Raw genomic sequence first — 12,324 nt, 5'->3', positions numbered from 1 at the left:
CTTTCTTTTTAAAAAATTCTTTATTGTTGAAAGTATTATATATGTCCCTCCTTTCCCCCAATTAACCTCTTCCAATCCAGCCCCTGCCCCCTATCCCAGGCCTTCACCACCGTATTGTCTGTGTCCATGGATATGCATATATGCATACAAGTTCAATGGTTGATCTCGTCCCACACACCCATCCTCCCCTGCCTTCCCTCTGACAATGAGTGGATTAGACAGATAGTGATTATCTATATATATAAAAAGCCAGCAGCCAGAACGCTGTAATGACCAGAACAACCATTCGTTATGATGCCCACTGCCGCCAGCTAATAGGCCCGATTGTGGGTGGGGCCAGCCAGCCAACCTCCTGCAGCCTCTCCCCTGGCTGGCCCCACCCCTAATCTCCCCCCTTACCCCAATAGGGGGCAGGGCTGGCCCTCCAACCTCCTGTAGCCCAACCCCCCCATCTGACCCCACCACAGATCGGCCCCCCACCCCGATTAGGGGCAGGACCAGCTGGCCAACCGCCTCTCCCCCTGGCTGGCCCTGCCCACAATGGGCCCCCACCACCTGGATAGGCCCACAGCCCCTCCCCCCAGCCAGCTCCACCCCCAATCAGCCCCCCCACTCCAATCAGGGGACGGGCCGGCCCGCCAACTGCCCGCAGTCCCTCCCCCGCCCCAGCTGGCCCTGCCCTAATAGGTCCCTCCCACCAATCAGGGGTAGGGCTGTCCAGCCAACCAACCACGGCCCCTCCCCCCCAGCCAGCCTGGCCCTGACTGGGGTGGGCCAGCTGGTCAACCTCATGCCATCTCCACCTCCCAACAGGCCTGGCCCCAATCTGCCCCTATCAGGGCCAAGCTGGCCAGACCCCACCTATGCACGAATTCATGCACTGGGCCTCTAATTTCTTATAACAACATTAACCCAGGACCATGTGCATGCACTAGCCTTCCTACATAGACTTCTCTCAAGGACCAGCCTCCAAGTCCTGAGGTCTGTAGGAAACCCCACTTTGGAAGCAGAACCAGTGATGAAAGCCTCAAGGGTGAAACACCTGGAGAACTTCCATAGCTAGATCCACCCCTCCCCCCACACTGCACACAGACTGGCCTCTAGGAAGGAATCAAGATTCAAGTTATAGGAGCGGGAGGGTGAGCTGCATCTGTCCAGTATACTCATCTGCATCAACACCTGTCCTTAAATCAGAGCCTATTACCGGTTCCTATGTGAGAATTCCCACCTCAAATTCTGGCTTCTCAAATGCCACCTCTCCTCTGTGCTGAAGCTGTCATCTCAACCAGACATTTCATATGCATTTTGCAATGGGTTTGAATTCTCATAATCTTCCCTCTCGAGCCTGTTACTTCTATTTTTCCTTTCTTGGTTAGTGGCATCACTATTCAGTTGACCAAAATAGAAATATAGAAAGTGCCTATAGCTCCTGTCCCTCTACTTCCTTTTGATTCTACTTCTGATAGGTTCCCTTGCAGCTGTCTGATGCATCCCAGCCCTGTTGGTGCTGCCCTATAATAGAATCCATACAAGTTCAATGGTTGATCTCTTCCCATTTAACATGGGTCCTGGTAGTATGTTCCCAAGTATTCTCTCATCCCCTTCTCCCTTCAACTAAACCTCTACACTACCATCAGAATATGTATTTGTGTGTCTCAGACATGAAATGACCATGCCTTTGTCCAAAACCACTGATGATTTCCCCATTGACTATAAGATAGACACCTAACTCCTTGGCATGTTAGTCAAAGGTTTTACTAACCTGGTTCTTGGCTATTTTCTAGGCTCACCTTCAATCCCTTCTTAAACCTTCTTCACTTATAATCCAATCAAAACCCATCATGCTTTTAAAAGACTGCCTCTTTTTTCCTACAAAGTTCTCTACCAGAAAATTTCCACTTCTCTGCTGATATTAAATAAAATGGCACCTCCTTTTTAGCTGCTCTGGGCCTTCTAGCCTTTTCTCTTACCTTACAGGAGAATTACTTGTTTCTGTATTTATATCCCCTTGGCACTTTCTATGTTCCTCCATTACAATAGCTGACACATTGCTTTGAGAGTTGGTTTACATAACTGTCTCTTCCATTGTATGACCAGTTCCTTAGGGCAAGGCCTGTTTTTTAGTCTCCAGCAAATCCTTAGCATATTCCTCCATTCATTTCTATGAAGCATCTACTCTGCAGTGGTAAATAAGACAGTGATGGATAAGTCAGGCATGGTACCTGCCATTTAAGCTAGAACATAGATTCTAAAAGTGGAAATGAATAGGCATCCAGATTTGATGATGGTGTCTTAACTAAGCTGATATTGGTGGAGATGATATATTCAGGAAGTAAAATCAACGGCAATTCCTTATTCACTGGTGGGGGTGGGGGGCTGAGAGTAGAGAGCCAAGAATGACCTCGGGTGACTGGCCTAAGAATTAGGTGAATCTTAGGTTTCATTAATAAAATTAGTGCTGTGATTCTTAGCACTAGAGAACTGAGTTTACTTGTAGGATATCATCAAACTTTACTGTGCTTAGAACTAACATACATGTTCAGAAAAATGTCTGCATGAATTACAGTTTTTATAATTTTAGTAGAAATATTAAGCATGAATATATATATATCCTCCTACCTAATAAAAGAATAATATGCAAATTGACCATCAACCCAACACACAAGATGGCTGCCCCCATGTGGACACAAGATGGCCACCACAAGATGGCCAGCAGGGGAGGGCAGTTGGGAGGGACCAGGCCTGCAAGGGAGGGCAGTTGGGGGTGACCGGGCCTGCAGGGAAGGGCAGTTGGGGGGACCCAGACCTGCAGGGGAGAGCAATTGCGGGGCGGGGGGGGGACCAGGCCTGCAGGAGAGGGCAGTTAGGGGTGACCAGGCCTGCTGGGGAGGGCAGTTAGGGGCAAACAGGCTGGCTGGGGAGCATTTAGACATCAATCAGGCTGGCAGGGGAGTGGTTAGGGGGTGATCAGGCTGGCAGGCAGAAGTGGTTTGGGGCAATCAGGAAGGGAGGCAGGCGAGCAGTTGGGAGCCAGCAGTCCTGGATTGTGAGAGGGGTCCCAGATTGGAGAGGGTGCAGGCTGGGCTGAGGGACACCCCCCCCCATGCATGAATCTCTACACACACACACACACACACACACACACACACACATACATATATATATATATGAACAGTTGGTAAGACTACATCATGTTTTTCTGAAAAGCTGAAATTAGAAAAAATCTTAGGATTAAATACATTTAAATAATGGTTCTTTAAATATACAAGAACTTTAAAAACCTATGAAAACCTATGTTATGATAGTTATGTAAGTTCCACATCAACAGCATTATAAAGTAGTGTTATTATTCATAATGTATATTTTTTAGACATTGTTGGTCTCAGTGAACTTTTTACAAATAGCTTTCTTGAGGTATAATTGTTCAGTGAAGTTTCAATAAGTGAATGAAGGTAAACATAGGGCTAACATATTATAAAATTTAAAGCACTTGCTGATAATCCTTAAAAGAATAGCCTAATTAATTAATATACTTGAAATTATACTGACTCTTCTTTTAAGCAATAATTGGTAAAATGAATTAAAAGATAAAATAATATTATGATTACTTCCAGAGTTGTATAACTATGAGTTTTTTTTATGATATAACTTCATGTCATACTATGTTATCTAATTAGGTTTTTTTTTTCCCTTCTAGATGAGCAAGAGATAGTACAAAAACGAACTTTCACAAAATGGATCAACTCTCATCTGGCCAAGGTAAAGGAAACTACCAGAGTTCTGTGTTTACCTAGTTTGAGCCAATAAATCATTAAATGTACAGTATAAAGTCATGCTGCTTTTACTGTGGTCACAATTACTAATCAGTGATATTGTCAACCCTGTCAGTTTAACTGTTGCCTACATATAGCACTTGCTCACATTGCTCTGGGAGAAATGAAAGATGTCTAGTGCCAAGAGCAGCTATTCATGTCAATTCAAGTAATACTGAAATATTCATCCAGTTATTTCTCCTGTCCTAAGATGTGTGCCATAGAAAAGAATTGGTGCTGGATTTTCTTTTTTGTGTTTGTTTCGATTTGGAACAGAAAGCAGCAAGGAGTGGTCTGCCCTGAGCAAAGAATTCTATCTGAGGATGTCATAATAGTGTCTCTAGTGCTTTGATAGGAAGTAACCAAGTATCCGTGGTGGCAGAACACTGACATCAGGTTGTATCAGTGACTGTATTTGTACAGTGTAATGACTGAACATAAACACTAATATAAACCAAATTCCAATACAGCTATCCTATATAATAAAGAGGTAATATGCAAATTGACCATCACTCTAACACACAAGGTGGCCACCCCCATATGGTCAAAGATGATTGCCCCCATGTGGACAAAAGATGGCCACCACAAGATGGCCAGCTGGGGAGGGCAGTTATGGACAATCAGGCCAGCAAGGGAGGGCAGTTGGGGGCGACCAGGCCAGCAGGGGCAGGCAGTTAGAGGTGACCAGGCCTGCAGGGGAGAGCAGTTAGGGACAATCGGGCTGGCAGAGGAGCAATTAGGCGTCAATCAGGCTGGCAGGGGAGTGTTTAGGGGGTGATCAAGCTGGCAGGCAGAAGTGGTTAGGGGCAATCAGGAAGGCAGGCAGGCGAGGGGTTGGGAGCCAGCAGTCCTGGATTCTGAGAGGGATGTCTGACTGCCCATTTAGGTGGGATCAGGCCTAAATGGGCAGTCAGACATCCCTCAAGGGGTCCCAGATTGGAGAGGGTGCAGGGTGGACTGAGGGACACCTCCCCCCCCGTACATAAATTTCATGCACTGGGCCTCTAGTATTATAATAAAACTAGAGGCCCGATGCATGAAATTCATGCAAGGGGCTCGACCATCGCAGCCACAGCTTGCCTCAGCCCTTGTAGCCCTGGCTTAGTCCGGAAGGTCGTTCAGTTGTCTGGTCTAATTAGCATACTATGCTTTTGTTATTATAGATTAATCTCTTGGCTTGCTGATGAAAAATATGCAAACAAAAAAATCATTGCATTTTTAAAAATAGAGACAATGGGACAATTGTCTGACTTGAGTGAGAGGATCCTTTGGCTGAGAGCTGTACCTATAGTGTTCGAGGCATAACCCTATGAGCAGTTTTTGATAAGAGATTTCCCCAAAGTCTCTTTTATGGTTTAGAAGCAAACAAAACATGGCAATGTGTTTCAGTCCAACTATACAAATTAACTGCTTACTGTGGTGTCTCTAAGAGGCTTTGGTGACAGAAAAAATGTTAGTAAGACACTTTCCCAGGCCTTTGAAAAGCTCACAGTCCAGCCAAGATTGAAGACAAGAACAATGTGTCTAAATACAGGATGAACTGGGATTATCTCTCCTACAGTCCCTTTCCAAAAGCCATGTGGTGAGAGGGAATTCTCTGGTCCAGGGGTGCACCCAGCTTCTACCCTAGGAACGCAGTAAATGCCTCTCATTTTCTCAGGTCCTGGCTGGTGCCATCAGCCATCACTTACACTACAGAATTAACATCTATTGGGAAGGTTACTTCTTTCTTAAGTGAAAATAGAGTTGTTTTTTCATATTGTTAGAAGATTTCATGCTAATTGTAAATAATATTAACAATATACCTCTTACAAGTGTAAAGAAAGTAAAAATCACTTCAAATCTTACAATCCTGATAGAAACATCACTAACATATTAATCGCCACTTTTCTACTCAGGGACACACGATTTCACAAAAGTAGATTTATAGGATAGTGATCTGTATGCCTCTGTTTCATGCAGCATATCTCTCCATGTCATAGTCACAGTCATTTTAATGGATGAATAATTTTAATATAAATATATAAGTTATAAGTCATAAAGTACTCAGTAGCCTATTGATGGTCATTTACATGGTTTCTAGTTGTTTGGTATTATACAGAACCCTACACTGAAAGTCCTCGAGCCTATATCTTTGAACACTTGTGTGATTTTTCTTAGGATAAATTTCTAGAAGTGTGTGGCTAGTCAATAGGCATATACATTTATAATTTTAATATATGCCAAGAGCTTATGTGAATGCCCATTTCCTTACACTAGTAATGAACTTTAGAGCTACAGTGTTTTCTAATCTGATTGGCTAATATAATTTATAATTAATTTTTAATTTTGTTTAAGTAAGGTTGAATACCTTTGTGAAAGTTTTTAAAGTAAAATTCTTGGGATACACTTATACCTGTTATGCACTGAATACTTAAAAAGAAGGGAAAGTCTGAATATATGCCATGCCATACAGTATGTGAAGGGCCTTGTGGAGCAATAATCTTCCAAGAGTTTATTTTCAAGTCTGTTTTGTAATTGCTGTTTTATCACTGTTTCAAGTTGCTTTACATAGTGATGTGGTAACTGGCTATTGCACTAGGCTTTACCGATGTTTGTTGCTTTTTCTGGTTTCTTCCAACCCTGCTCTGTGACCTCGCCCCTACTATCTCCCACCTAATATCTAAGCCCGCCCTTTCCTGTGGAGTTCAAGCCTCTTTCATTTGTGAAGCATCTCTGACCACCTGTGAGACAGCGCGCCTGTCCCCTAACAAATGCTCGGAGGATGTTAGTAGTTTCCCTGCACCCCCTCCCAGGGCCATCCCCCTCCTTTCCCTGGGCTTCCTGCCTCTGGTGCGGGAGGATCTGAAATCTCTGCCCTAGTCCAGAACCTGCAGCATAGGTGAGGCTCAGCATGCCTTAGGTTATCTTGTACTGTTCCCTATCTCAGCTTCCCAGTAACGTGGTGAATCACTAAGGCATGTGCTAATTCTTGGAATTTCTTTTAAGTCCCAATAGCCCTAAGCACAGTGCTGAGTACCATACAGAGCTGTTTGATAAAACAACAGCAAAGAGTCTACATCTTCTCTTGATGTTTTTATAATAGTAAATGCATTTCTGGGGAGAAAAAGTAACGACACATTTCTGGCACTGTGCTACATACTTCACACAGGCTATTTTACAGCCTTCATCTCCATAACTTGCTGCTGCTGAAATTTTAATCCAGACATGAATCTAAAGTCCATGTGGTTTTTCCTACTTTGCATATTTTTGCATCTATCGTATTATTTTGAAAGACCAAGAAAATTATGACTTCTACTTATAACCCTAATGTGATTGAGTGTTTTTGTTCTTTTTTTTTCCCCTCTGCACTAGTGACTTTTTCTTTCCTGAATTACCTGGAAAACTGAAAACAGAAGCAGAACAAGGGTACTAACACTTGTTATCCTGAGCTTATTTATACTTACGCTGTGGTATCTTGTCAAACAGCCAAACCCACAAATCCATTGGAGAACACTTTCCTTTCCTGACTCACTTATATTGCAAAACATTCCGAAGATCAAATTTGACCCCATTGCCCTTCCTCGGCTGTTGACAGTTTTAGGACAGCTATAGAGTTGAGCTTAATGTCTTCATCTGTCCCAGCAGCTGATCACGTGAGCCCTAGTGATCCCTCTCTCTCTGCCCCAGCTTTTGCCCACCTTCATCCCTGAGTTTCTATTTACAGCCCTATTTCTTTCTCATTCTCCACCCCCCATCTCTGTCCCATGCCTGTCCATCCCTAACTCTCCCATGCTATCTCCTCCTCCATGACAAGACTACTCAACCTTTCTGTCTCTATCTCCATCTCCCCATCCCCATTTTTATCCTCATTGTCATCGCTATTCATGTCTGTAACCTGTACCTCTAAGCACATGTGCCTTCTAGGCTTCATAGTCTCATGAAGGTCACACTTGCATACGCACCCAAATTAAAAGGGAAGCACACACTGGCCTTCCTACTGCTGTGTGCTTGATTCCTTCTGAGAATGATCATCTCTCTCCTGCAACAGAAACAAGGTCAATTTCATGTCTTTGATTTGGTGTCTGGACCTGGACATCGTGTCACTTTTCCTGCTGTCCCTGTGAGGAGACTTCCTCCCAAAGCAATTCTGTGATGCTAGCGTGTGCTTGGTCCCATCACTCTAGCACTTTGCGGACATGACAGCAAGCATATACATGTGCTCATGCACACACACACACACACACACACACACACCCACACACACACACACAGAATCATACCTTTAGTCTCTAGGCCCCACAGAAGCATATGAAAACAGCTTCTCAAATTTTTGGTCCTTGGCTCCTGGTTACCTATCGGCAACACAGTTCTCTCCCCTGACAACAGGTCTTCACCCACAGAGCAGAGCAGACCTGTGTCAAGGTCTTTCCTTATCCCCAGAGGTTCTCGAAGCCAATGTGTCCTCCTTCTGTTTGCTGATTAAATAGCCAAGGCCAGTGGTAGGTCCTACAGCTAAGAGCCACCTGCCCCCAGGATGGAGCCTTGATTGCTGTCCCCTTTGAAAGGATCTGGTGTCCTGTCATTTGTTGGGTCAGACTGAGTCTGGTTTGGTGTGTAGTTTGTGTGCTTGTTTACTTTGTCTAGTAAATACTTAACCGATACTAATCAGCTAGGGCTGCTCTCACAAAATGTCATAGGCTGGGGCACGTAATCAGCAAGCATTTATTTCTCACAGTTTGGGAGGCTGCAAGTCCAGAATCAAGGTGCCAGCTGACTTGCTTCCTGGTTCCTGATGAGGGTCCTCTTCCTGGCTGTGTCCTCAATTGGTGAAGAGAGAGAGAGAAGGAGGGAGGGAGGAGGGAGGGAGAGAGAAGGAGGGAGGGAGAGAGGTGGGGAGGAAGGGAGGGAGTGAAAGAGGGAGGGAGGGAGAAGGAGGGAGGGAGAGAGGGAGGAGGAAGAGGGAGAGAGAAGGAGGGAGGGAGAGAGAAGAAAGGAGGAAAAGAGGGGGGAGGAAGGGAGGGAGGGAGGGAGAAGGAACTCTGGTCTCTTTTGCTATTTTTAAAAGGACACTAATCCCATCATGGGCCATCACTTCACAACCTCATCTACACCTAATTACTTTCCAAAGACCCACTTCAAAACACCACAGCAGGCAGGGGGCAGGGGGGGTGGGGCGGGGGGCTGTAAAGCTTCCACATTTGGATTCCAGGGACACACATTCAGTACATAGCAGGCTGGTTTGAAGCTCATGAGAATTTCTCCCAAACTTAAAAGATAGAGACAAGTACTCGGTCCTGGGATGAGATAGTAACGAACTTCTCTCCTCTTTCATAGCGAATGCTTCCTTGTGTGATAACGAATGCCTCTTGTACATAGTTCTGTGCTTTGGAATTATTTCAGATAATCTCATAAGCAAACCATTTAAAAGAGTTAAAATGCATTTTATTCCTTGATTGTGGCATTTTTCAACTACAATTTTCTGTTGGCATCTACAATAAGGGTCAGAAAATGACCCATCTCAAAAATATTTTTATGTTGATACTCAGGATATTAGTCCTAAATCACCTATTACTTATGCTATGTAACACAAGTTATTTTATCTCTAAGAATAAGAAAAGAGAAAAGTGCTATATTGGCAGGAAAGAAAACACGTGAGAGTTTCAACTCTTCCAGAGTGCAGGTTGTAAATCTTTTGTAGGGTCTCTGTTGTCTGAGAGCTTTTGCATAAAAGTGCTGAGAATTTTTGTGGATTTAATTTAGAGTGATAAACCATTTCATCCTAAATTTTGTGATCATGTCTTGCTATTACAATACTTTCTTTAAAATTTTAAGCAAACTAAAATACTTATTTTTGTTAATCCTCACTCAAGGATATTTTTTCATTGATTTTTAGAGAGAGTGGAAGTGGGGAGGGTGGGGAGACAGAGAGAGAGAAACATAGATGTGAGAGAGACACATCAATTGGTTGGTTGCCTCCTGCACATACCCCAACCAGGGTGGGGGGTCGAGCCTGCAACTGACTGGAATTGAGCCTGGGAACCTGCAGTCCACAAGCTGATGCTCTATCCACTGAGCAAAACTGCCTAAGGTGAAAATACTTCTTTAAAAATTTTTTAAAGTTAAATTTATTGGGGCGACAATGATTAATAATTTTATATGGGTTACAAGTGTACATTTCTATGATACATCATCTGTATATTGCTTTGGGTGGTGGGCACACAATACAAGTATACTTTTATTTTAAAGGGCAGTTTAAAAGACTCATTTAGAAAGTATTTATCTGTTTTCTCAAAATCTCCTTTGGAAATTGACCAATGGATGAAATTGGGAGGGTTTTTATGGAAATTTTTATTTTTATTCTTATCTGCTTTCTCAATTGCTAACTAATAAACTATTTCTAATTAAAATTATTAACTCTTTTACTAATGACACTTTATTCTATTGCAACAACTCTCTATAAATATTATGACAGTGGTATGAAGATAGGGTGGAAATAAAAGAGCAATCTGTTTGCAAAAATATGCTTTGCTGAAAACAAAAATCTTATACAAGTAGGAAGAAAAACAAGAACTTTCTGTGTTTTTGTGCCATTTTGGGTACACATGTAGATTATTCAACCGTGTGGATACAATTATCAGTTCATTTTTGGGGGGTTGCTTTGTTTTCAAATAGAAGTCTCTACGATTCTGCAATTGTACAAAACATTGCAAATCACAAATTGTTCATATAACGTAACAGTAACAAAAATGAAAGGGTTATTTTTATTTTACATACCTTATAATTCCTCTCAGAAAAGGGCTTCATATTTAGACAAGAACCCTATAATTTTCTTCCTTTTCAAGAAGAAACCTGAGCCTTGGCCAGTGTCGCTCAGTGATTAGAGTGCTGGCTGTGCACAGAAGGGTTGCAGGTTCAATCCTCAGTCCTTTTGAGACCAATCAATGTGTCTTGCTCACATCAATGATGTTCTCTCTCTCTCTCTCTCTCTCTCTCTCTCTCTCTCTCTACCCCTCTCTCTCTTTCTCCCTCCCTCTCTCGTTCTCTGTCTTTCACTTCCTTCCACTGTCTCTAAAAACAATGGAAAAAATACCCTCCAGTGAGGATTAATAAACAGAGAGAGAGAGAGAGAGAGAGAGAGAGAGAGAGAGGAAAAAGAAACCTGAATCTTTCTGTTCTGTTTGCTCTGTCAATAAAAGAAGGTGTAGTATTGTTTTTTAATTTGCCCAATATTGATTTTGAGTAATGGCTTTTCATAGGGAGGTCCTCATTCAGCTCCAGCTTGTCATCAGTCATTGATAAAAATGTTTCTGAATCTCAGGGCGGCCATTTATTAACTCTTACCATGTTCCAATTACTGCACTTTATCGATTTTATCTTTTATTTTACTTAATCCTCATGGCAATAATCAAATATAAGTGTTATTTCCACCATTTTATAAGTTATGAAGTTGAAGTTTAGAGTTAATTAATAATCTTAAAGTCACATAACAGGTGTGTGAAAAACCCAATCCCAGGACTCCTAAGCTTGGGCACTAACTGCTGTGTTACACTCCCAGGACGCATTTGTTTATTTAGCTCTTCATGCAGCAGATACTTTTCAAGCACCTATTTTGTGCAAGGCATCCTGGAGACAGTGGTAAACAAAGGCAGGGAGCGCCCATGCCATGGTGGAACTGACCGTCCGCAGAAGAGACCATCACCGGGAAGCGTGGGTGGGAAAGTCCATGAGAGGGGAAGTGTAGGGTGTCAGGGAGCACATGGCAGACACCAGCAGCCACACAGGTCATCTGAAGGAGGGCATCGAACAGGCTTTCACAGGAAGAAACATTTAAGCTGGAGCCTGAGAAATGGCCCGGGATTGGGTACCCATGTTTTCAAAAGTTGAGATGTGAGAAAGAGTGTGGTGCAGTAAAGGGAATGGAAGATTTTCAGGAGCACTTGAAAACGTGGGTTCCAGGAGTGGAGTGGCAACAGAGAAAAAGACAAAGACCAGTCATTAAGAGAGTTTGGACGTTGTGTCATAGCAGTGAGGTACATTAAAGACTCTTAGGCAGAAAAATGAAATGATCACTCTGGCCCTAAACTTCTCTCTCAATCTTTTTTAACCTTACTTCCTGCCCCCCCTCCACACACACACACACACTTTTACCCTCCCTCTCTCCATCTCTCTCAAATAAATTAGAAGAGAATCAGTGAGATTGGAGGTAGAGTGAACTTGCAATAAGTCAGATGGGAGGTGAGGGCAGTTTGGATTAAAATGGTGGTGGGGAATGGAGAAAAGGGGACAGACGGACAGGTGTGTAGGATTGGACTGGGCTATTAATTGGAATCTTAGAAAAGAAAGGGTCAAGAATGACTTCTAGTTTCTGACTTGAGCAAATGATTAAGACCATTACAGAGACCGAGCATACAATAGGTTTGGGGAAGAGCTAATAACTTCAGTTTTAGAGAAATTACTTGATAGAGATGAACCCATTTGATTTGGCAGTTAGGGAGTCATTGGCCAGCACTGGGAGTGGCCGTGTCATTGA

The 12,324-nt window shown here is 43.1% G+C and overlaps 1 protein-coding gene across 1 annotated transcript in view; it reads left to right on the top strand.

The window, feature by feature from the left end:
• Positions 1-12,324, top strand: part of SYNE1 (spectrin repeat containing nuclear envelope protein 1) — a 375,752-nt gene that overhangs the window by 53,612 nt on the left and 309,816 nt on the right. The window contains exon 2 of the mRNA XM_054722584.1: positions 3,698-3,759. Coding sequence (XP_054578559.1) covers positions 3,698-3,759 — 62 coding nt within the window. The remainder of the gene's footprint in view (positions 1-3,697; positions 3,760-12,324) is intronic.

This window comes from Eptesicus fuscus, chromosome 10 (assembly GCF_027574615.1).
Source record: "Eptesicus fuscus isolate TK198812 chromosome 10, DD_ASM_mEF_20220401, whole genome shotgun sequence".
NCBI lineage: Eukaryota > Metazoa > Chordata > Mammalia > Chiroptera > Vespertilionidae > Eptesicus > Eptesicus fuscus.
Note: the sequence above shows the minus strand (reverse complement) of the source record. Positions and strands in the feature narration are given on the sequence as shown.